The 27,242-nt window shown below is 31.2% G+C and overlaps 2 protein-coding genes across 2 annotated transcripts in view; one reads left to right on the top strand and one right to left on the bottom strand.

Annotated features, from left to right (window-relative positions):
- Window positions 1-27,242, bottom strand: part of LOC115890300 (ADAMTS-like protein 3) — a 1,070,176-nt gene that overhangs the window by 244,530 nt on the left and 798,404 nt on the right. The gene's annotated exons all lie outside the window — the stretch shown is intronic.
- On the top strand, window positions 10,807-14,755 carry LOC115890304. The gene is made up of 2 exons (XM_030910481.1): window positions 10,807-11,011; window positions 14,142-14,755. The coding sequence occupies exons 1-2, from the start codon at window positions 11,000-11,002 to the stop codon at window positions 14,718-14,720; spliced, it is 591 nt and encodes a 196-aa protein (XP_030766341.1). The 5' UTR covers window positions 10,807-10,999; the 3' UTR covers window positions 14,721-14,755.

The following is a 27,242-nucleotide window of genomic DNA, read 5'->3' as shown; positions in this document are numbered from 1 at the left end:
GTAATAATAATAATTACTTTAGCTTTGCACTTAAACAAAATTCCTAAGTTTTTTATTATATGAGCTACAGATGCCGGAGGCACTATTGTCAGTCCCTGTATAATAACGTCTCTGCTTCTTCTTCTAAGTGTTCTCGAAAAGTTGTATTTAGACATTTTAAATGTTTTTTTCCTTACTTTTTTCCTTCTGACGATGGGAAGAGATTTACATCCTAAAATGTTAAGTATTTTTTGTCGGTTGCACAAATATGAACCCAAAACAAAGGTACATACATTATTTATTTTTATTACTCAGTTAGTATTCAAGCACTTTTTCCAGACATACAAATCTATTTTATCGAAAACATTTCAACTCGCTTCATGATACCCTGCCACATACACATCAAAGTCCATTCCGTATATTCATCTTCTCAATCGACAGCGGCATCAATCTCGCCCATCCTAACTCCCATTTCAGTAGCTATCGGAATTCGCGATAACCTAGCAGCGAATTCCGCGTACGCGTCGTTCTTCGTCGCCAGTACCACCGCAAGCAAACCAAATTGGCTGTCGAAGTTGGCAAGGACGCGATAAGATATAAAAAGTACCCGTTAAAAAATCGGTGGTACCATTGTCTTCTGTCTCGCCTCGATCGACCCAGCGTAATGAGCGGAAAAGTAAGTCTGATTTGCTTCTGATTTTTTTTTTCGTTATTTTCTCGTTTCGGTCCTTATTTTGTGCAAGCTCAAATTAGCGGTTCGGCGGAAAACTTCAAGGTCGATATGTAGATCGGTATCTTCTTGGAATCTCGTTACTGGTTACTTTATTGTAATTAAATCCGTTTTCTTTATTTTGCTTTTAACATTTTTATACTCTGTATTAAAAGTCAATAATAATTATACTTATCAGGTAAAAGGATATGCATGTAAGAATTGAGTTTTCTGAGAGTTAAATATTAAATTAACATTTCAAACTGATTTTGATTTTTTATTTAGGGATGCCAGATGATATTTATATACAGGGTGTTTCAAAAAACATGTGCCACATCTCGTGGGGAGACTCCTCATGAAAAACAAGATTTATTTTTCATATTAACATAGGTTCTACTTTGTTTGGTAACTACAGGGTGTCAAAAGTATCTTCGATTCGATTTATTATAATTTTCTAAAGTACTTTTAGTGATTCGAATGAATTTTTGGGGGTAAAATTTACTATAAGGGCTACATATTTTAATGCTAAAACAATGTCGATAAATTCATCAGGGATGTGCATATAGGTTATCACTAGGAGTATTTTTCAAAAAAAAAACTTGTGCGCCACTGATTTTTTTCCTTTTTAGATCAGAATTGTGTAGGTCGTTTCATACCAATTAAAAGTTATCTCTTGATATTTTGTCAAATTTGGTCCTTCGTTTTTTTGCAAATAAAACATAAATTTATCTTACCCTTTTTTAATACAGGGTGAGTCTTAAATAAGTGCAAATATTTTCAAGGCTGGTAGATTTCGATAAAAGAAACATATTTTATCTTTACCGTTTTTCAAATAAGTCCAAATAACTCAGATATTTGACTTCCAGAATAATTTATTTTGAGAACTACTGAATCTTTTCTGTGTTTTCTTTCTTGTAAAGTTAATCTACACTCCCTATGTTGCCATATTATGAAAATATTATGATTTTTAACTAAGAATTAAAAGAAAAATCCAAACATTTCTACAAAAAATTCCAAATTTTTATTTTTTTCTTGACAAAAAATCCTCATAGGCGTGTTTTTGGGGTCGATATATACTACTTCTAAAATTATTTGCACTTATTTAAGATCACCCTTTATATATTAATCAATTTTGCAAATAATTTTCAATGTGATAAATTAATAATGATTTATCTTACCGACAAGATTTATTTCTTTGGTGAGCAACTTAGTTTATTTATCAAATTAGAAAATCTATAACTAAAGAATAGCTTTATTTATTTTTATTTTCTTATTTTTCAGGAAATTTAGTTTTATTTTTTTTACTTACATTGTACTTTTTTTTTGATAAATAAACTTTAATTTACTTTACTTTACCTATCCCATTGATGGACAGGAAAAAAGAGGAAGCATAGAATTACTTTAAATAAATATCAATTTTAAATATAACAAACTTGTATCACAACACATAACTGAATCAAACTCTATTTTTCTAGTATAACCAAAGATTAACTATATAATATAGTATAAGGTGTTCTACCATACGATAAAAAAAACGGTGTTAAAGACGGCTGGCGAATGACAATCGATGAAAATTTTGGCGAGGTCAAACCCTATACGTCATTTACTAGGCTCCTACTTTATTTTTTTAATGTCCCTTACTGCCAGTTGGCCTTGAGAGAGTTGTAATTTATTTTTATATTTAGTAAACGTCATTTTTAAATTATGCAGTTTAAAACTCGAAAAAATTTTTTATGTAAATAGATTTGTGTGGATAGAAACATCGTATCCTTTTTTAATTTTTATATAATTAGTGTTAATTTTTGACGACTTTTATGTAAATTTTTAGTAAATGACGTTTAAATATTGACCTCGCAAAAACTATCATCGATTGTCACTCCACAGCCGTCTTTGACACCGTTTTTTCCGATCATACAGTATTTCAATATGTGTCGTCAGTCGTACCAACTAGATTTACATATTCAAGGTTGTTTTTGATTGATTATTTAGTTTATCCAATTATTTAACTTGCTTGCTGACGCCCATTAACCTCTTATGGTTACATAAATTGTTACTGGTTTTTGATGACATATTTCGTCAAATATTACAATATTTAATATATTTAATTTATAAACGGTTATTCTATCGGGAAAACGCTTGGACAAGCATAATTTATTTGTTTTTTTTACATATTTTGAAATTTTTTAAAAAATTATACAGGGTGTTCCAAAAAGTTGGGTAATTGATTAACCACGATTCTGCTTAAATTGCTTGACGTAAAAAACTTATTTTTGGCAAACGGATTTTTTGAAAGTCAAATTCCAACGAGATGAAACTACCCCTCAAATATTACCAAGTTATATAATAATATCGCCATATTGTTTTTTCTCATGCTGATATAAGTGTGAGAAAATTTTATCCAGTTTGTATGTTAATGGAAATTCTTGCTTTGCTTTATAATCACCATTACAAATGATTAATTCGACGCGAACGAAGTTGCTGGTACGCGCTAGTATTATTATAAACTTTTTTTCCGAATTAGCTGAAATGTTGAATGCGTATAAGTATAAGTAATTTAAAAAAAATGAAGAAACACATTACTAAAAATTGTATTAATCAATAATAAATATGTAAAAAGTAAAAATAAATAAGTATGTCAAAATATGTAAAAATTAAAAAAAAAACGATTAAAAAAAGTCGCCTTGACTAGGATTCGAACCTACCTTACTACGGTTCCAACGTCATAGCAGCGTAAAGTCCTAATCGAGGACTTGAAAGATTCTATGTAAAATTCTTACTTAAAAGATAATGTTTAGTGAAAGTACTTTTTAGGGTTCCGTACCCAGGGTACGGGTATCGGGTAAAAGGGGTAAAAACGGGAACCCTATTACCAAGACTTCGCTGTCCGTCCGTCCGTCTGTCACAAAGGTCTATCTTATGAACCGTTATAGCTAGACAGTTGAAATTTTTACAGATAATGTGTCTATGCTGCCGCTATAAGAACAAATACTAAAAACGGAATTAAATAAATGTTTATAAATAAAAAAGTACTTTCACTAAACATTATCTTTTAAGTCAGAATTTTACATAGAATCTTTCGGAAGTCCTCGGTGGCCGCGTGGTTTAAAGCGTTAGGACTTTACGCTGCTATGACGTTGGAGCCGTAGTAAGGTAGGTTCGAATCCTAGTCAAGGCGACTTTTTTTTAATCATTTCTTTTAATTTTTACATATTTTTACCTTTTACATATTTATTATTGATTAATACAATTTTTAGTAATGTGTTTCTTCATTTTTTTTAAATTACTTATACGCGCATTCAAAATTTTAGCTAAATCGGAACAAAAGTTTATAATAATATAGTGACTAATGTTGTATAGATAATAAATGGTACGGAACCCTTCGTGCGCGAGTCCGACTCGTACTTGGCCAATTTTTTATTTATAAACATTTATTTAATTCTGTTTTTAGTATTTGTTCTTATAGCGGCAACATAGATACATTATTTGTAAAAATTTCAACTGTCTAGCTATAACTGTTCATAAGACACACCTTTGCGACAGACGGACGGACGGACAGCGAAGTCTTAGTAATAGCGTTTACCTATCTCATCAAGGAGGCCGAATTCGAAAAAATATCAAGAGATAACTTTTAATTGGCATTAAACGGCCTACACAATTTTGATATCAAAAGAATAAAAGTCAGTGGCGCACATGTTTTTTTTTTGAAAAATATTCCAGTGATAACCCATATGTATACACCCTTGATAAGTTTATCGACACTTTTTTAGCATTAAAATTTTAAGCACTAATAGTAACTTTTACCCTCAAAATTTCATTCGAATCACTAAAAGTAGGTACTCGGAAAAAAATATATAATAAATTGAAAGATTATTAAGAATTTAACACCCTGTAGCTATAAAACAAAGCAGAATCGGACCTATGTTGATATGAAAAATAAATCTTATTTTTACGTGAGGAATCTCCCCACGAGAGATGGCACATGTTTTTTGAAACACCCTGTATAAAAATTTAAAATAAATGAACATTTTAAGATGACCGTTATTCGTACTGGCAGTAAGTAAATTTGCCATTTAAGTTGGTTATCAGGATGCAAAAGAATAACAACTACATGTACTATTGATATTTATTATAGATATAAATAAGTCGTAGTAAAATACTATTGTGATTTTAAAAGATCCTGTTTGAGTTTTTTTCGTAACGGTTTAATGCATTCATTTGAGTCACTTTGCAGTTTGAAAATGAGGGATACTTTATTACTATGTATAGCCTGAATTTAATTTTTATTTTTTATGCTTCTTATAAATGTCCAACTTTGTTAACCCAACGGTCAGGCCATCAAAATTAGATTTGCCTGCACACTACACAATTTCACAAGAAATCTAAAGAAGTTAGCACAATAAACACTAAATCACCACAATACACCAAAACACTTCGTTAACCATCTCGTTAACCATGTTAGCATGATCAGCAGATGATTAAGACTAAAACTAGTCTGTGTAACACCAAAGGTTCCAACCCCCCAACTGTAATCTAAAGAAGTTCTTACACTATTACCTATTATTATAACGAGAAAAACTTCCAACCTACATAATATTTACTCGTTGCTGAATAAAATATAGAATAATTTAAAAAATATAAATAACACAGTTTTCTATGGTTTTAGTTAAGGATTTGTTATAATTAATGATAATTACAAAACTAGGTTAAATTCACATTAAAGGTAGCTAACAGATGTTATAACAGTACATATAAACCTGGCCATATAAAAAAAACTGGTATATGTAAATACACTGAAGATGCTAGTCGTCCATATAAGTGTAAGAAGATTATGTCCTTTATAGGTTTATAAAACAACTAGTCCATTTATATAGATTGAGTACCATCTGAAACTAGACCATATTTTATCATTTAAATATGAACAATAGATGTTTACTATTTATTTCTAACGGGCAAGTAAGCTATTGATATTTAGAGATATACAGGGAGTCCCATTCTGAGCATTCCCAGGCTGAGTAACGAATTGAATAAAGCCTTTGAAAAAAATAATTTATGATAATGTTTTAATCGCTCGACTTCATGACAGCTACGGCCAATATCGTATGACATTCAAACAATTTAATCTTTGAAATAAAAAAAAACTTTTAATTTTTTTTCTCAAAAACGGTAAATGTTAAATATAGAGTGTTTGACATCAAAACTCATAAATTTTACAGAGAATTTAAATATGTAATAAAAAATGGGGGTAACCATTTAAAATAAGAAAGTTACTTACAGTTGAAGGTTGGAACCTTTGGTGTTACACAGCAAAATAAAACACTAAATCACCACAATACACCAAAACACTTTTACTTTTACACTGGACGCGCGTTTCGCTAACCATGTTAGCATCATCAGCAGATGATTATAAACTGTTTGATGATTATAAACTGTTTGAGTTTATAATCATCTGCTGATGATGCTAACATAGTTAGCGAAACGCGCGTCCAGTGTAAAAGTAAAAGTATTTTGGTGTATTGTGGTGATTTAGTGTTTTAAGAAAGTTACTGTCATCTTCGGGAATTTCTGGAAGTGCCGCCACATTAAAAATATTTTTAATCTTTGAAAATGTGAAAGAATGTTGTACAAAAAATCTCCGATCTAAATGCTGTAGTTCTCTAGAGACTTCTAATGCACGCTCAGCCCGGTACACCCTGTATAATAAACTGACTAATCTCAAATCTTAAATTGAAAAATAGATTTGATTGATATTTACTTCTATAATTTAGTTATACTACTTTTATGTTTATTTATGCATTTATAATTTTGATGTTTATTAAAGTGTCTCACTGGAAACCTGGTTTCAAGTGAAGTCTATCACGTATCGTGACTATTTTTTATGACCTTTTCTGGAAAGCATATATCTCGAAATTTGTTTTTTTAAATTAACTTATGTATTATTTAAAAAAAAACTTATCTGAAATTTACTCACAAATCTGAACGAGGGTAATTCTAGCAGTCAATAGGGGTGAGAAAGATAAAGAAGTGCCTTTGCAAAATTTCATCAAGTATTCTGACCTTTTCTAAAAAGTGTACAGCTTTAAATTTCGTATATCGAAAATAATATATAATAAATAATAAAATAATAATGGTGCCCGGTGGCATAGAGGAGGAGGCTCTCGTCTACCAATCTCAAGGTGTGGGTTCGATTCCCACACCCGGCATTGCATCAGCCGACTATTTTTATTAAAATAAAAATAGTTTGGGTACCTAGGTCGACTCAGCCTTAAATGAGTACTTGCGATTCACAATCCTGAGGTAATAATGGGCGGTCGAAGCGTAGTGCTAGCCACATTACCTTCCTTGTATACCGACCGGCTCTAGCATGGCAAGCTGTACCTTGCTACTCCTAAGGCGTTAAACGCTATATACGGGAGCTATTATTATATATCGAAAATAATTTATATGTAATTTCAGAAATCTATATCAAAATTACTTGAAATCTCGTATGAGGGTAGTTCTATAAGTAGATCTTATAAAGTATTAACTTTTTCTAAAAGGTGTATACTTTAAATTTAGTATAACAAGAGTAATTTGTATATATACAGTAATATTTTAAGAAAAATATCTGAAATTTATTTTCCCTACGAGAGTAGTTTTACGAACAAATAGAGGTCACGGGGTGGAAAAGCGTAGGTACATATTTGATTAATTTAATCTCAACACAAAACAAGAATTGAATACCTACAATACCAGAATAATCTGTTTATATAAAAATTTACTTTTTTTATGTAACCATACTTACTTTTCTATAAATATCGTAATCTTAAACCATACCGGATGTTCAAATTATGTGACAAACTTTTTAAAATATAAAACAATTTTTCTTCATATTTTTAAATGGTACACCCTGTATATTATTCCTTTGTTAGATAGAGAAGTAAGAAAAATACATTTTCTGTGAGGTTTTTCTGCTTCTTGAGGCCAAGAAGCAATTTTCCTTGCAAAATAATATCACTAGTAACATATCTATCCGTTCCACCAGTAGATACTGCTTTATTTTTCTTGATAAAATAATGAATACTTACTTATTAAACTATTGTAGGTAAATTTAAGTAAACTGTTATATATTATAAATAATAATGTCCATAAACTAATGTCGACTTTGAAAATAGTTACTAACTGTCACTAGAAAAGTGCCATGGCGACACCAGCCATCTTGATTGCAATTTTATATAAAAATCGCTTTTTATTAAAAATCTGAGCTAGACAGGTATAGGAAACCCTAATATAGTTTGAAAGAGCATTTGAATCTTCTTGGATTTATTTTAAAAAAGACAGGGTGTTTTATTTGAAATAACGAAGTTTTTATATAAAATATATCCTTAAAATAAATCAACAACTTTTGATAGCCCTGTATAAATTTAAGGAACCAATAGCATTTTTCAATAAAGTTTGTTTCTCTACCTTTAAACTCAGCATAAGAATTAATTCCGAAAAGTAATGTACAGGGTGTTAATAGTATATTCTATTGTAGCATGCAAATTTAAATATCTTTAAATATCTCAAAAACTAAAGATTTTAAACATATTTAACTCTTATAATAAATGTCTTTTTTTGGGCCCAAGAATCCAAAAATGATATAAAATACCGGGTGTTCCATAGGAAAAAAGATAACTTTGGTATGGATCTTAGTTCTGAAACACCCTGTATATTTCACAATAATTTTAAATTGTGCACATTGCCTCCCCATATATGCCCATAAAATATTTTGTTTCTACATCTTTCCGTTTTCGTATAATCAACCGAGGCGAATGAGGTGCGCCACCCTGTATTTTCATCAAGTCATCACTCTTTCAACGGTAAAATAGCAGACAAAAATCATTGGATAGCTTTGTTAAAAAATTACTACTGAAAAACCCATATTATATATTACAATATAATATTGCGTATATCCGCAAAACCATTAAAAAAAATTAAAATATTGAAAATTTTTATTTAAAATACTTTAAATAAAAAAAATAAATTTTCCATCTATGGAAAGAATAATATATTGGATGTTCCGTTCGAAAAAAACCTAAGAAAACTAAAATTAATATTTTAGACAGTTTGACATAGAATTTTGAACACATTGTATGGTTTAAGACTACAATATTTATAAAAAAAGTAAGTATAGACCAACTGTACTAAAGACCTAATATAGTTTTGATTTCAGGACATTCCTTGAATTTTTAATAATATTTTTAAAAAAGACTGAAAATATTTTTTTTTCTATTTTTTTATTAATATCTCTGAAACGATCAAAACATATTTAGTAATACTACGTAAAGTGATCAGAGAGGAAGCCAAAAAATGCAATAAAATACAGGGTGTTCCGTTTAAAAAAATATTCCCATCCACTCACACTTTTTTGAGCCACCTTGTAGAAGTCAAAATATTTTCCTGAAATACAACCTAATACATACTTTAGTTTTGCACTTCAACAAAATTCCTTAGTTTTTTTATTATAGGAGATACAAATTCCCGACGTATTATTGCCCGGCCCGGTATTAATAATAATAATAATAACAATAATATGTCTTTATTTTAATAATCCTCGGCGAAGTTCAGTAAATAACTGCTTAGTCAACCGAGTACCATTACAGTATAACCTAACAAATAATATCAATATCTACTACCTTATCTTAAATTAATATATCAAATGTATAAATATAGTAACAAAAAAAACAATGAAAAATACAAAAAATATAAAAATATAAAGCATTAACAAAACTATTAGTGTAACACATAGAGCACACATAGAGAACAATTAATACTTATATGTAAGTACATTATGCAATAACATAAGGCAACAGGCATGTATTGGTGTTGATGAAGAGAGAGCCAAGGAGAGGCATAGTTGGCTGGTTTCAAAAAGAATACTCAACTCACATTATGGAATAATAAATCTCTGAACCCCGATCTAAATGAACCGAGGGACTTAGCTATTAAAGCACTTGGCAGGGAATTATATAACGAGACCGCAGAATACGTAAATCGTCGATATAAAGAGGTCTTATATTGAGGTAGATATAACTGATTAATATTTCGAGTGTCTCTGCTATGAACAGTTTGGCGCAGTTTTAATTTAGATTTTAAATATAATGGTGTCTGTAATTTAATTAGTTTGTGTACAAAGGTAGCCAAATGCAGTCTACGCGTTCATACATATTAAGCCACTTCAATTCTTTAAGCAAAGGTGAGATATGCTCCCCTCTATCCAGAGAACAAAGAAAACGTACACATGAATTTTGAATCTTCTGTATTCTGGAAGAGGAGTGCACGTCAAGACAAGGTCCATAGACAATGTCAGCATAGTTGGCATGGCTAAGAACCAGATTGTCACATAGGCTACGTTTCAATGCTTGACTCATAATATTTTTATTCCTATACAATCCCCTCAATGCTGTATAACTTTTTTGCACAATCGAATTGACATGATTTCGAAATCTAAAATCACAATCTAGAGCTAAACCCAAATTCTTGACAGTTTTTAATGGATGGATTATTTCGTTATTCAGTTCTTTGCTAAGGGTACCCTACCAAAACAAATCATTTGAGTTTTGCCAAGATTCAACTGAAGACCATGATTCAATGAGTATTTACTTATTTTCTCAAGAGCAGAATTAATATTATTGTAAACAGCTGCTGCATTTTCAGCAGTGTAAGTTGCATATATTTGCGTGTCATCGGCAAATTGATGCAGTTCGCAATCCACAATATTATTTTTCAAATCAGCGGTGTAAATAAGGAACAAGAGTGGTCCCAAAAAAAATTAAAGTGTTTTAGAAAAGATGTATTTAGACATTTTAAATGTTTTTTTTTCTTTTTTCTTCTTGTTTTTTTGCCTCTGACGACGGGAGGAGATTTACATCCTGAAACGTTAAGCACTTCTTGTCGGCTGAAAAAATGTGAAGTCGCCACAAAGGTAAAGACATTACTTATTACTCAGTATTCAAGTCCCTTTCGAAACATACAATTTATTTTAACGAAAACATTTCCACTAGCTTCATGATACCCTGCCAACATACCCATCAAAGTCCATTCCGTATATTCATCTTCTCAATCGACAGCGGCATCGATCTCGCCCATCCTAACTCCCATTTCAGTAGCCATCGGAATTCGCGATAACCTAGCAGCGAATTCCGCGTACGCGTCGTTCTTCGTCGCCGGTACTACCGCAAGCAAACCAAATTGGCTGTCGAAGTTGGCAAGGACGCGATAAGATATAAAAAGTACCCGTTAAAAAATCGGTGGTACCATTGTCTTCTGTCTCGCCTCGATCGACCCAGCGTAATGAGCGGAAAAGTAAGTCTGATTTGCTTCTGATTTTTTTTTTCGTTATTTTCTCGTTTCGGTCCTTATTTTGTGCAAGCTCAAATTAGCGGTTCGGCGGAAAACTTCAAGGTCGATATGTAGATCGGTATCTTCTTGGATCTCGTTACTGGTTACTTTATTGTAATTAAATCCGTTTTCTTTATTTTGCTTTTTAACATTTTTATACTCTATATTAAAAGTCAATAATAATTATACTTATCAGGTAAAAGGATATGCATGTAAGAATTGAGTTTTCTGAGAGTTAAATATTAAATTAACATTTCAAACTGATTTTGATTTTTTATTTAGGGATGCCAGATGATATTTATATACAGGGTGTTTCAAAACATGTGCCACATCTCGTGGGGGAAACTCCTCATGAAAAACAAGATTTATTTTTCATATTAACATAGGTTCTACTTGTTTGGTAACTACAGGGTGTCAAAAGTATCTTCGATCTCGATTTATTATAATTTTCTAAAGTACTTTTAGTGATTCGAATGAATTTTTGGGGGTAAAATTTACTATAAGGGCTACATATTTTAATGCTAAAACAATGTCGATAAATTCATCAGGGATGTGCATATAGGTTATCACTAGAATTATTTTTTTTAAAAAAAAAAACTTGTGCGCCACTGATTTTTTTCCTTTTAGATCAGAATTGTGGGTCGTTTCATACCAATTAAAAGTTATCTCTTGATATTTTGTCAAATTTGGTCCTTCGTTTTTTTGCAAATAAAACATAAATTTATCTTACCCTTTTTTAATACAGGGTGAGTCTTAAATAAGTGCAAATATTTTCAAGGCTGGTAGATTTCGATAAAAGAAACATATTTTATCTTTACCGTTTTTCAAATAAGTCCAAATAACCCAGATATTTGACTTCCAGAATAATTTATTTTGAGAACTACTGAATCTTTTCTGTGTTTTCTTTCTTGTAAAGTTAATCTACTCTCCCTATGTTGCCATATTATGAAAATTTTATGATTTTTAACTAAGAATTAAAAGAAAAATCCAAACATTTCTACAAAAAAATCCAAATTTTTATTTTTTTCTTGACAAAAAATCCTCATAGGCGTGTTTTTGGGGTCGATATATACTACCTCTAAAATTATTTGCACTTATTTAAGATCACCCTTTATATATTAATCAATTTTGCAAATAATTTTCAATGTGATAAATTAATAATGATTTATCTCACCGACAAGATTTATTTCTTTGGTGAGCAACTTAGTTTATTTATCCAATTAGAAAATCTAGAACTAAGGAATAGCTTTATTTATTTTTATTTTCTTATTTTTCAGGAAATTTAGTTTTATTTTTTTTACTTACATTGTACTTTTTTTTTGATAAATAAACTTTACTTTACTTTACTTATCCCATTGATGGACAGGAAAAAAGAGGAAGAACAGAATTACTTTAAATAAATATCAATTTTAAATATAACAAACTTGTATCACAACATATAATTGAATCAAACTCTATTTTTTATAGTATAACCAAAGATTAACTATATAATATAGTATAAGGTGTTCTACCATACGATCGAAAAAAACGGTGTTAAAGACGGCTGGCGAATGACAATCGATGAAAATTTTGGCGAAGTCAAACCCTATACGTCATTTACTAGGCTCCTACTTTATTTTTTTAATGTCCCTTACTGCCAGTTGGCCTTGAGAGAGTTGTAATTTATTTTTATATTTAGTAAACGTGATTTTTAAATTATGCAGTTTAAAACTCGAAAAAACAATTTTATGTAAATAAATTTGTGTGGATAGAAACATCGTATCCTTTTTTAATTTTTATATAATTAGTGTTAATTTTTGACGACTTTTATGTAAATTTTTAGTAAATGACGTTTAAATATTGACCTCGCCAACATTATTATCAATTGACATTCCCGAGCCGTCTCTAACGTCGTTTTTCCGATCATACGGTATTTCAAATAATGTCGTCAGTTTTTTCGTACCAACTAGATTTACATATTCAAGGTTGTTTTTGATTGATTATTTAGTTTATCCAATTATTTAACTTGCTTGCTGACGCCCATTAACCTCTTATGGTTACATAAATTGTTACTGGTTTTTGATGACATATTTCGTAATATTAGTATTGGTAGGTACATATAACTTTTTTATTTTTTCTGATAATAAAATGTGGTGTGGTATGTTACTATATGACATAAATTAGGATTGATTGACGTATTCAATTGTTTTCGGTCGCTTCCTGTTTCACCAGATATGACTGCAACTTTTGATTTTTAAATGGCACTCTCAGTATATTTCTACTTTATTCAATAGAAAATGACACTTGAGTAGAATGACATAGCATATGTAAACTTTTGACATTTCCAATTTTAAAAAATATATATTTTAAATTTCAATCTAGTATCCATGGCTGTGTTAAAAGCACTAATTTTTAATCAAGGTGCCTTGGAAAAATAGATTTGATCGTCTAATGTTTTTCGTGTCTTGTCCTGGCCGGTTAAAAGATGCACAAATCGTATTTTTAATCATATTTCAATTTTTTCAAATTGAACGAGAGTAGCTCATTAGCATATTTGGAAACGTATTTCTTTACGAAAAATTGGGTCCCACACACTTGGTATTTCGTAACTGTCGTTACATTTATGACCATGGCACTCTAAATTAAAATCTAAAATGCTATTTTTTTCAATTGAAAATGTCAAAAGTTGACTTTATGATCATTCTATTCAGAATGTCATTTTCTACCAAATGAAGTAAGAAAATATTAAAGGTATCATTTAAAAATCAAAAGTTGTAGTCATTGTTGTAGTGACCGAAAATAATTGAATACCAAATATCGTTTTTTTTTCTGAAAAAATAAAAAAGTTATATTGGTGAGCCACTTTTGAGATGCACCCGGTATACATTCTTGAAAAATTGACTTTCTTTTTAAGAAGCATGATTATATATAATATATTTTTATCAACTGCTTGGAACAAATCTCTGTATGTAAATAACTTATATTAAAAAATAATACTTTTTATATAGGGTGGATAAAACGTATTAGGTTGTAGGTTGTTAAATAGAATGCTATTTTATTTGTCATCTCTAATAAACTCGTTACCTATCGATAATAATGTAACATTTACTTTCAGGTAGCCTGTATTTTTGTTGCCTGCCTCGTGGCAGTGAACGCAGGTCTCATTCCAGTGCCATCAGCGAAGTACTTGGAAGGTCCCAGCACCAAAACCAAAGTAGTCGGTCCTGATGGTAGCATCATCGATGCTTACGCTCCTGGAGGTCGCATTCTCCTAGAAGACAATGCCGGACCAGTCTTTCAAGCAGCCCCTGTAGTCTACGCTCACCCAGCGATCTCTGGATTCGAATACCAGCAACTCGTCGTACCCGAAGCTGCCTCGAATGCCGTAGAAGCTGTGGTTCCCGTAGCATCAGCTCAAGATGCCACTGCTGACTCCATCACCGTAGAAAGTAGAAAGATAACTTCTGATGGAGAAGAAAGGGTATTCCTTCACCCAGGAACTCCACCAAGAGTAGAAACAAGGGAATCAGTACCGATCAAAGAGGAGACTGAAGAAACCACTTCCGGTACGACGGAAACACCTGCGACGACTGAATTTTTGGAAAACTCTACTGCTGATTTGAGTGGTACTTATATTCCAGATAACTTCGAAAAGTTTTTCGATGATGGTAGTTATAGACCCGAATTCTACTAGATGATACTTGGAGACTGACGTAGTTTATAGCTATTTAAAAAAATAAATTATAATTAAAATCATGCGTTTTATTTAATTGTACTTTGAATGAGCTAGAAGGTCGAATCGATATTAATTTACCGGGTGAGTCTCAACGGGGGGGCTCGCCTTTATTTAACTATAACTTTTGATATTTTCGCATATACTATCGAAAAACTATAATGAGATAAAAATGAGATTTGATTGACTTATTCAATTGTTTTCTGTCACTTTCTGTTTGACTGGAAATGACTACAACTTTTGATTTTTAAAAGCCACCCTCGGTATTTTTTTTTATTTTATTCGATAGAAAATGACACACTGAATAGAATGACATATCGTATGACAACTTTTTATATTTTTGCATTTTGTTTATTTGAAATTGTAACATGCGGTTCATTACGACAATATGACTCAAAATACCAAGTGAGTGGTACCAAATTATTCGTAAAAAATGCTTTTTCCAAATACGCTAATGAGCCACCCTTGTTCCATTTGAAAAATTGATATATGATTAAAAATACGATTTAGGCATATTTTAACCTGCCAGGACAGGACATAAAAACATTAGACGAATTATATAAAAAAAATTGTGTTTTTAACACAGCCATGATACTCATATTTTTTTTAGCAAAAATGTCAAAAGTTGACATATGATATGTCATTCTATTTAGAGTGTCACTTTCTATCGAATAAAGTAAACATATACCGAGGGTACCATTTAAAAATCAAAAGTTGTAGTAATTTCCGGTGAAACAGGAAGTGACCAAAAACAATTGAATACGTCAATCAGTACTAATTTATGTCATATACTAACATACAAAATCTTGTTTTTTATCTGAAAAAATAAAAAGATATAGGGGTGAGTCACTTTTCAGACGCACCCGGTATATATAATATATTCAGATTATAATCTTTAGATCTTTATTTTAAAAGAAACACGACCTTTAGGAAATTTTCTTGAACTAAGTTTTCATCATAATTTTGTTTAATGCTTTACTTATTCTCCTTGACAATTTTAATCATAATTATCATTACATAATGTTTAAAAAATTCTTGGTTTTATAATATATTCTATTAGCCGAACAGTTGGGACAGTCAGGAAACAAAAAAAAAATTAAAAGGATCAGAGAAAATGTGGGCGATTGCCATTTTGGGTCGTACCGTTCATGTTTCACTTTACTACTCTACTCCTTAACCTCTGCGTATTTCCATAGTTTTATAGCTCATTTAACGTGTGTAACAAGTTCAACCGGACTGACATAAAATTTGAACATAAAATGTTTTATTACGTTATTTGCAACGTCGGTGTCGCGTCGGTAATATTAGGTAAATCACCTTAGTACTTAATATATAAGTAAACAAAAAATTCTTTATACTTATTTCTTTTTTTATACCCTATAAAACTTTTTTTTGTAAAAAATCGTCATTTAATTGCATTTTATCAAATATACACTCACCGGCGCGAAAAACGGACACCTCAAAATTTTGATGTATTTTAAAGTTTGATAGGTTTTGTTCTAGTAGGCCGATTTTGATGATTTTGAAAGCAATTTGTAGTTAAACTATTTCACTTTTAGCATCTCGTTCAAAATTAAAAATGAGAGTTTCCATCTCTCGATTATTCAGGGGTAAAAAAGTTGATATTTTCGTGAAACTTTGAAACACCCTGTAGAATATAGCGTTAACAGAGTAGCGAATTTAAAAATCATTTTATCACCTAAGTGCATCTTTTTTCGATGGTTTGGTGTTTTATTCATCTCACTAGTCTTATTTTTGTTGGAAATATTCGCTTTTGAAAAAGACACTAACATTTTCTCGTAATTTTTATTGATAATAAAATGTTAGAGTTACCGATTAAATTAAGGAAAAAGCAAAAACATATAATAAGAAAATTATCACTAATACCGATAATTATTCCCCCCCTCCCCTCCGAGCTTCAATCACAGCGTTTATCCGTCTCGGATTACTTTCCACTAAACGACGGCGACGTTTCACAGAGGAATTTTACAAATTTCTTCCAGAGGTATAGCCGTCCATTATTCTAGCAGTGCTCTTCGTAACTCATCCAATGTTTGAGAGGTTGGTACTAAACTTTTTTAATTCGTTGTGTGTAGTGGTCAATCTGGTTAATATTGTGATCTCTATTATCTTCAATTAAAACAATTATAATGGATACAACTTCGGGACTTAAAACCCTTTTCTGCTACAGTTACTGCAATAACAGAAAATAAAAATATTACTTTTCAATGACAGTGACATTACATAAATCATATAATAGATGGTTATAATAGATGGTCTTTTATCTATAATCATAAACAGTATTTCATAGGTCTGTTGACTAGCACCAAAAGCAAAATTACGAAAGAATATTAGTGTCTTTTTCAAAAGCGAATATCTCCAACAAAAAACAAACTATCGAGAAAAGATGCATCTAGATGATGATAGTATATTACATACCGAGGAGGGAAGTGTTTCATTACTGTCGAGAGAATTAACTAAATCGCGAGACAATAATGAAAACTTTCCTCCGAGGTTTGTATACTATTTTATTTACAACCACATCATTAATAAACTTGTATTTGATAAAATAAACTGTATTTTGATTTGAATTATTTATAGGTATGTGTTCCTTATTACTTACTTTAGATTTTTTTATTTCAGTTCTACTAATAAAAAAGATAAATTGCTATGTCTAATTTCTATCCTTCTACTCTCATCAATATCACACTTTTTTGCATACTGACTTTTGTAGGGGTACTCTTAATATTTTACTTTTACAATAGTTTCGTTACCACCAAACGCCTTTTATAGAATAAATACTTTTGCGTTTAAATGGTTGTAACCAGGGGGGTGACAGTGAAATAGGAAAATTGGAAACAGTCATTAGTGTCATTCCTGTCATTCTCCTCACGACAAGTATGGCCGCCTAGACAAGGACAGCATTGTTTTTGTCTAACTATTGTCTAACTTCACAGTTTAGAATTGACAGATTTCAGTTTCAGAGACAACTTCAGATTTGTTCTAGAACAAATTCGAAAATATTCGACGCCATTTTAATTCATTCCGTTTAGTTTCGTTTTGGAAGTTCAATTTAATATTTCGGCTGAAATTTATAAATATAAAGGTAATAAAGTATATAAAATATATATTACATGAAGAATCCTGGAGACAATGACGTTTCTGCAGTAGTAGGTATGTCCCATGTATATGAAAAATAGGTAGTAAATAAACACTGTTTTTACATTTTTTAGATGCAAGAAAATGGTGTTATAATCTCTTTGATCGGCGATTTTTTGAAAATGGAAACAATTTACAGCAAGGTAAGATCATTTTTAACTATAGCCAACATTAGTTATCTCCAGTATGTGCGATTTATTGTCAATAATGCAATAAATCGGACTGATAATCTGATTATGTTATCCGACTAAAAGTCTCTTTTTGCATCTTTTTGATTTATAAGCCAGGTTCTTTGGGAATAATGGACGCTTTTTTTAAACAGTTAATAAAAATAGGGACAGCATTTTATTTTGAAAAAAAAATAAATATGCGAAAATTTGTCGTTTTCTGTTTTGGTATTTCCATATCTATCTAGTAAAATACCATTACCGGTACCATTGGTTGTTATGGCGCAAACCTTCAACAGCAAAACAAACGACTAAGTGACAGTTTTGAATTTCTCCTTCGCTTTTTCGAATTTATATAATATAGAAAGCCAGAATGTTGTCGAAAAGTTCTGATAATGAAGACTACTTTAATATTGGTAGTCCATCAGAACTTACAGAAGCTGCAAAAAGAGCAGAAGCCAGTTTACTTCCAGAGAAAAGTAGGGGGCAATATGAAATAGCATTGAAAGTATACGAAAAATGGTGTGCCGAATTCGAAGACAGTCTTGATGGCATATTTTAGCGACATGGCAAGGCAGAAAAAACCATCTACTCTTTGGGCTACGTACAGCATGATACGGACAATAATTATTATTGTTATTATTGTTAGTCTTTTATTTTTGTTGACGTTAGATAAGTATTTAATAAAGATATTACAAGAATATTTTGCTTAATTAAATGAGGCGAGAAATAAGAAAGAGCAGAACCAACTTGATATCCGAACCGTGGCTGGATACGAGGTAGTGAGCCAGTTCAACTATTTAGGTTCCATGATAGCTAACTCTGGAGGATGAGAGGCTAAAATCAGGCGCAGAGTGGCAATGGCGAGGAATGCAACAATAAAGCTGATTAAGATATGGAAGACTTCAGCAATCACACGAAGAACTAAACTGCGCATTGCGAACTCCCTGATATTCCCAATAGTTATTTATGGCTCCGAAACATAGACACTAAAGGAAGGTTACAAGTAAAGAATAAATGCCTTGGAGATGTGGGTATATCGACTGCTGCTGCGAATACCATAGACGGCTCATCGAACAAACATTTCCATTATAGAGGAACTAAAAATTGGGACGTGTCTGGTTACCAGATTAAATCAGTCAATCCTCCGATATTTTGGTCATATTGCCAGGAGTGGCACCTCAATTGAGAGACTGATGGGGGAGGGGAAGGTACACTGAAAAAAATATTGTTCATAATATTAATGAACATTGATTATTAACTGTTGTTTCATTGTGACAATGATTTTTTTCATTAATATAATGATTTGTTAATCATAGATCGATGTCCGATTTATTAATACTATGAATCTAACTTCATCAATATAATGAAAATCTGGTTATTAAATTAATGTAAGATTTTCATTAATATAATGAACACGTTCATTGTCCCAATGAACGCGTTCTTTATTTTAATGCTGAAACTTTAATAAACACATATTCATTATATTAATGTACTAAATCATTGAGATATTGTGACAATGAACAATGTTATTAATACAACAAACACACTACATTATATTAATGTACGCGGTTATTAATGTCATGAATAAAATATTAGGGCTTAAATGTCCGCCATGTTGATCGGTTACTTTGGCACTTTAATAACGTCTGTGTGGTTGAGTTATTCAGTGAGGCTTTAGTTTCATTAGAGCGGCAAGTGTTCTCTTCAATATTTTAAATATTTTAAATAAAAGTCCTATCGTATTGTAGTTAATTTGTTGTGTTGTCAAATCAAATTCCGCTGTGTGAGATCTCTGGTGTGGGTATTCATTAAAACAGCGGATTCTAAATATGTTTCAGAAGTCGAGGCATGGAACTGATTATGGTAAATTCGAATGTTCTTTTAATATTTGGCATTTTAACTATTTTGATATACGTCTTTTAGAACCAGATGAAGATGTTGAGACCTGCCTTCAAGCCCTCAAATTCAACAATTTAACATCGGACCCACTTGATGCGACTTGGAAAGCCTGTTGCAAATTCGTCTAGACGTTATCAAGTCTAAGGATACAGCTAATATAATGAAGAAATGGTCTTTTTATAGAAATGCCTCAGGATATCGACTGGTAAATTAATTTTCTTATTATAATTTACCCTAAAATTAATAACATTACTATTCTCTTCGTCGATTCGATTTTTTTAATTTTTAATTTGTATATGCTATATCAAGTTTAATAAATTATTATTAGTTTATTGCACTTGTTTTTTATTAATAATCCCTAATGGAAAAATTTACTGTGCTCGTAAGTAAGTCGGCACTATTAGTAATTTTGTTACCTTTGTAGCTAAGGGCTTGTTCAAATGGAAATCTATTTATTGTAGAATTATTTCAGGTAGTCGGCTGGGAAATGACTATCAATGACATTTCATATCAATGACAGCGATCTTCATCATCGATTATACGGTGTAACAAGAGTTACTAATAGTGTCGACTTTTAAATGTACGAGCATAACTAAATAGGTTATGAAATTATTTCATTGTATTAATGATAACGGTTCATTAATATAAGGATTTAGGTACATAATATTAACGAAATCTGTTCATTGTACCAATAAATGTGTTCTTCAAATTAATGAACACTGTTCATTGATTTAATGAACTTAAAGTTCATAGAGTTAATGAATTATTTTTCATTGTGCCAATGAAATCGTTCATCGGCTCAAAATTAATGATTTAATTCATTATATTAATGAACTTTTTCATTTGCAATTTGAATACGACGTTTCGTTTACATCTTCATCAGGGTGGGACTAAGGATTTGAATTTAAGAAAAATAGGTGTCGATTTCGTCGTAATTGGGGACGGGCTACAGGACGATGCCCTCGAAGTTTCGAAATGATGACTCTAAATGGACGAAATCATCAGAATTTTTCGTAATTATGGGTCGATTGGAACCAAAATCAAATCACTGGATCACTGGATCACTCAAAACCCTAGTGGGCCACAACTTCTCCGAAGCTTCGCGTAGAGTGAAGGGCTGAAGAGAGAGAAATAAGAAAAACCGAGTGAGGGATATGGGTGAGGGAAAAGGATGAGGGAAGAAATGTAGATAATTTGACACATTCAAATTTTTTAAAAGTCGGTAATGTCAGTATTGCATATGTGGTTGTAAATAAAATAATTTTTAAATATCTTGCTTTCTAAACATATTCCACAGGGTGTTTCAAATTTCCATCAGTATATTACAATATTTTCGGTACAAAGTTCAATCACTGGAGGTACCCGAATGTGAGTCTTCAGACAGACAGACGGACAGTCGGACATTTTAATACAAATTTTGTGAAAGTGAATCAAACTATTTATTAATTTTTAATTTATTACTTTTTCAACATTTCAAACTACATTTTTTTAAACATATCCTTCAATTTACTAGCTATCAGTAAGAAGTTTCACTTCAAATATGCCCACATAGTGCACACTATTTTTTTTAATAATTAAAGATGTAGTACTGATATTAGTTTTTAAATTTAGTAGTAATACAAAAAGTCAACGGTGCTTTTTTTTGTTATATTTCCATAGAATTGTCAAAATATATAATTATTTCAGGTAAGTATAAACTAAATATTTTCTAAAATTACTAGGAATTAAATATGTTCAATTGCTTGATGAAACAGATCCCAGTAATACAGAAAAATGTGTTCATACAGAATGATTTCTGTTTAAAATTTCGGTAAAAATAAAGATTCATTTTTAATAAATTATGTACTATTTTGTGGCCTTATTGTCATTTAAATTGGAATGTATATTATTATCCTAAAATAATGTCTAAACTTTTAGATAACTAAATCTACTTAAAACTATTACAATTTAATATTAAATACACAAAGAACAATATACTAACGAAACTTAAATAACAAATTTAAACGACAAAATTATATATTCTAATAAATAAAATTTGAAAGTATTATTGTCTAAGTTGTTATTCGCTTACAATTGTGGAATTTGTTCCTTTATTGATTAGGCTGACGACAAATTATGTTAATGCTAAACATGAGCAATCTAATAATAGTAATTGAATTTCCATGTTTAATTCCACAATTTAAAGTGTGACGAATTTAATAAACAGATCTACTTCATTTTAATCATAGTTTTATGCACTTTTATTTTTGTACGTAGCAGTCATCTTAATATAAAAGATCGATCATTATGAAGTATATGGTAAGTCTACCCTAGAATTTTAAAGTAATATACCTAAATTATTTCTTTACAATAATAAATTGTTTCTTGTTTTATGGTTTGAGAGAAAAAAAATAGCAAATATGTAACTGAAAAGAACACCAATCCCAAAAAATCTTAGAACAATATTTCTATAGTCATATTGAGCTATTTAAAGTATGCCTATGGGTCTCTATGACAATTTTAAAATAATAATAATTTAAAGAAATTAAAAGTTTAGAGGATAACTTTAGAAAGAATCATAACCTTAAAGCCAGAAAATTTACACGAAAACAAATTTATTAATTCATAATATTTGAAATTTTAATATAATTATTATACCGGGTCTTTTTCAAAAGTGACTCACCTCTATAATTCTTTAATTTTTTTTAGATAAAAAACGAGATTTGGTATGTTATGACATCAATGGGGATATTGATTGACGTATTCAGTTAGTTGCGGTCACTTCCTATTTCAGACATTTTTGATTTTTAAATGGTACCCCCAGTATGTTTTTACATTATTTGATAGAAAATAATAATCTGAATAGAATTACATATCATATGTCAACTTTTGAAATTATCAGTTAAAAAAAAGTATTTTAAATTTCAATCTAGAGTGCCATGTCTGTGTTAAAATCATTAATTTTTATTAATGGTTTTAAATTATATTTATTAATGGTTTTAACTTATTAATGGATCTTTGGGAAAATAGATTTAATCGTCTAATGTTTTTCCTGTCTTTTTTCCTAACCAAACCAAAAAATGACAAACCGTATTTTTAATCAAAACTTATTTTTTTCCTTTAGCACGAGAGTGGCTCATTGGTATATTAGAAAAAAGCATTTTTTTATGAATCATTTAGTTAAATAAAGAATGTCTATAGAATTATTTGGTACAAATAGTCGTTACATTTATCGCCATGGCACTCTAGATTGAAATTTAAAATGCTATATTTTTTAAGTGAAAATGTCAAACCTTGATATTCAGTTGTTGTATTCGTTGACATAAGATACGCCACTCTATAAATAATTTAAGAGGCAAATTTTTCTTGTGAAGTATCCTTTTGTGTAGCCATTATGAAATAGTCATGTCTGCCAGCGCGTTCCAGGGAGCTTAAAGCGGCGGCGGTCAATCGAAAGGATGGAATTTTGACACTAAAAATATTATAAGGTACATGAGTTATAATTGCGAAAATAGCTTTTATTTATTATTAAGAAACTTGGAAAATTATTGGCAGACATTTTTCTTGTCGCTAAAATGCCGGCAGGCAACGCGAAAAAGGCATAAAATTTTGAAAAAAAATCATTGGTCGATTGGCCGATTGGTGGAATGTCATTTATTTATTTTAAAAGCCGTCTATAAAAGGGCAGACACAAAGATCGTGACTAAATCAGTATAGATAAATCATATATACGATTATATTATAAATATATTTTTTATGATTTCAATAACAGATATCATACATTTACTATTCTGTCTCACTATTTGTATCTGACTCGTCCTATTTATATTGTATCTGAGTCTTCCTATGAGTCCATAATTAAACCGTAAATTTTTTGTAGACTTCATGTATTATGTTTCAATTGACAACGCGGGGAGTTTTTTTAGCAAACTTTTTAGAACTGCCTGTTCACCGCAAATTTACCCACGGTATAATTATATCTTAACCTGCCATGCTTACAGCTTAATATGTCTACGGCTATGATACTAAAAGCATGGATGCAAATACAGAAAAAACAGGTAGCTCGCAAAATTGTTTAAAAATAAATCAATTTCTTTTTAAATTTCCAAACTTGAATAACTCTGTTATTTTAGACTTGTTTGGAAAACGGTAAAGAGAAAGTATGTTTTTTTTTATAGAGATCTACCAGCTGTGAAAATATTTGCACTTACTCAAGACTCACCCTGTAGAGTAATATCGGGCTTCTGTTAACAGTCTACCGCTGATTAACCCACGATTTTTTTGTCTGGCCTTTTGCATGCGGCTTTTTAAACACATAAACATGACATTCCACCAAACGGCACTCTCGACGGGGTTTCTCAAAATTTCATGCCCTCTTTCGCGTTGTCTGTCGGCATTTTAGCCACGAGAAAAATGTCTGCTAACAATTTTCCACGTTTCTTAATAATACATAAAAGCTATTTTCGCAATTATAACTCGTGTACCTTATAATATTTTTAGAGTCAAAATTTCACCCTTTCGATAGGCCACTCCCGCTTTAAGCCCCGGGATGGCGCTGGCAGACATGACTATTTCATAATGGCACCACAAAAGGATACTTCACAAGAAAAATTAGCCATGTAACATGTAACGATGATAAGGTTTTTTTGTGTAGCCAGCTCTCCGTCTAAAAGAATATCATTTTCTATGAAATAAAGAAAAAACATACATTTCCCGTGAAACAGGAAGCCACCGAAACTAATTGAATATACGTTAATCAATCTCGATTTATGTCATATACTAACACACCAAATTTGTTTTTTTCTCTGAAAAACAAAAATTTAAAACACATTCAAAAAATATTTATTCCAACAACACTTGTCAATATTTAGAATAATTAATTGATGCAAATGTGCTTAATCAGATTTTAGTTATATTTTCTTCGTGGCTGTTTTTGGCGGATGGTGCCGTAGTGCCAAAAACAGAGATCGAAGGCCCCAGTGCCCAGGCCCAAATTACTGGTCCTGATGGTAGTGTCATATCATCTCAGATGCCCGGAGGACATATTGCTCAAGATCGTGTGCCCAATATTATAGAAACAGCTGGTCATTTTTTAGGTATGAGTATCATAACTTAACTACTAATTTAAATTAGCTATAAATATACCATGTCCACCACAATCAAATAATGAGAAGATTGTCTCATAAAACTCCGTCAAAAACTTTAACGAATATACTACTTAATAAGTGGCGTGGAAGTGTGTGTATAATGTATATGTTACGGATAATACGCGAAATTAGCTAAATCGCGAATTAAGCGGTTAACACACGGATTATCTAAAAGCGATGGATAAAACCTGAATCTGTCTTAGTTTCGCGTATTATCCACCGCAAACAAGTTAAAACGCGAACCAACCAAACGATTAGTATCGTATCCTTTGTCTATATGGATTTGTATTTGTATTTGACTAAGAGTGGGTCCCATGGGACCCTCCACTGCGGCCGCGAGGGCCTATTGTGGCTCAGTTTCTACAAACTCTTTAAGATAAAAAGTGTTAAAGTTCACCCTCAAGACCCAGCCTTTTAACATAGGCCGTTATGTCCGAGGGTGATATGTCTCCTAGGTCTGCGACATGTTCCATTCCGGGACTGTCATTCCAGTCCCGGAACGTCGCACCCCTAACCCATTCACAGAGCCTGTCTCTTACGAGATTTTTTGGAACGCTAAGTGTCGGTTCTGGGCCCACGAATAACGAACCTGCACCAATTTTGGCGAGGGAATCAGCACGTTCATTTAAAACTAAATGAACAAGAATTTAGGACTTTTTTAAAATCATTCATGAAACTCATTTAGCTATTGGACTTGGAGGTCACAATAGATTGGTGATGGAGCTAAAAAATATAAAAATATTATGCAAGAAAGTGTGTCCATTTATCTTAGCTTATGCACACATGTCTAACGAAACAAAAATGCATGAAAAAGGGACTGATGGTTGAAAAACATTTTGAAATGAACAGTCGATGTCACGTAGATTTAATCGACACGCAGTCGAATCCTGATGGCCCGTATACATTCATATTAGTCTATCAGAACTACTTAACTAAACAATTAACTTTGTACAATTGAGACTAAAATCGAAAACAGCTAATGAAGTGGCCGCAATGCCTCAACCATACTGGATATATTTTGTATATTCGGTGCACCACTGGTCCTTCCCCTTTATAGAGTAAATGGTGTTTGTATTTTTTTGTAAATAAAAGTGTATGTAATAAAACGGCCACTCATTTCTTGCACACGCCTATGAATGTGATATTAATTGTTCGCTTAACATATTATCCGGCTAATTCGCGAAATAGCCAAGTGTTCACATATACCTATAACCAGTCATATTGTATAATTCGCGTTCTATCCGGATAATTTGCGAACATTTTTAAAATATATTTGTTTCTTTTAGCTTTAACCGACTGTGATAGTTAATTCGCATTTTAACCGGTTAATTCGCGAATTAACTAATTTCGCGTATTACCCGTAACATATACATCATAACTCGATCGGCATTTTGAATCGAAAGATCTCAGAAGTGATAATTCTTAGGGAAAAAAGTGTAAAAACATTATTGTAGATAATTTTATAATCTACAATTTTGGTCCGATCTATTGTTTTGAAGAAACTTACCGTTTACGAAAAAAAAACCAAAAAAACAAAAATTTTTTACATTTGACGTTGAATAACTTTTTAAGCAGACGTGGAATCGATGGTGACTTTTTTCTTTTACTTTATAATGGCTAACCCAAGGTCTTTACCAAAATTCAGCTTTGTCGGAATTTTGGTAGATTGAAATGTTTAATTTGACCGGAGTAACAGTGCACTTAAGAATAAAGTGTTAGGATTATTAAAGTAATTTAATTAGTAAAATTTGTTGCCGTCCAAATGTCAAGTCAATATAATTATTATACAAATAAGAACTATATGTGTACGGTCACTATAAATACTTATCCATTATTTGATTAAAGTAGTTGTTGAATATGTGCTTCCATATTATACATTAACTAAAAGAACTGACTTGGGAACTGGTTTTGTATGAGATCTCATAACTTTTTGTAGTGAAAGAACTGCGTTGCCAGGCTTAATAACTAGTAATAACTAAGTAACTTTCAGTAACTTCTTTTGTGATGTTTCTAGTTCTACAACAGAAAAAGCTTTGATTTTCTTTTTTAGATAAGTTTATTTTAGGCCCAGTATACCGAACACTCCACCCCCCTGCCCATGGTATGGAGGTACAAGAGAATATTGATGG

Source organism: Sitophilus oryzae, unplaced genomic scaffold (genome assembly GCF_002938485.1).
Source record: "Sitophilus oryzae breed Bouriz unplaced genomic scaffold, Soryzae_2.0 scaffold_860_pilon_pilon, whole genome shotgun sequence".
In the NCBI taxonomy this organism is placed as follows: Eukaryota; Metazoa; Arthropoda; class Insecta; order Coleoptera; family Curculionidae; genus Sitophilus; species Sitophilus oryzae.
The sequence above is the reverse complement of the archived record's forward strand: the minus strand, read 5'-3'. Positions and strand labels throughout refer to the sequence as shown.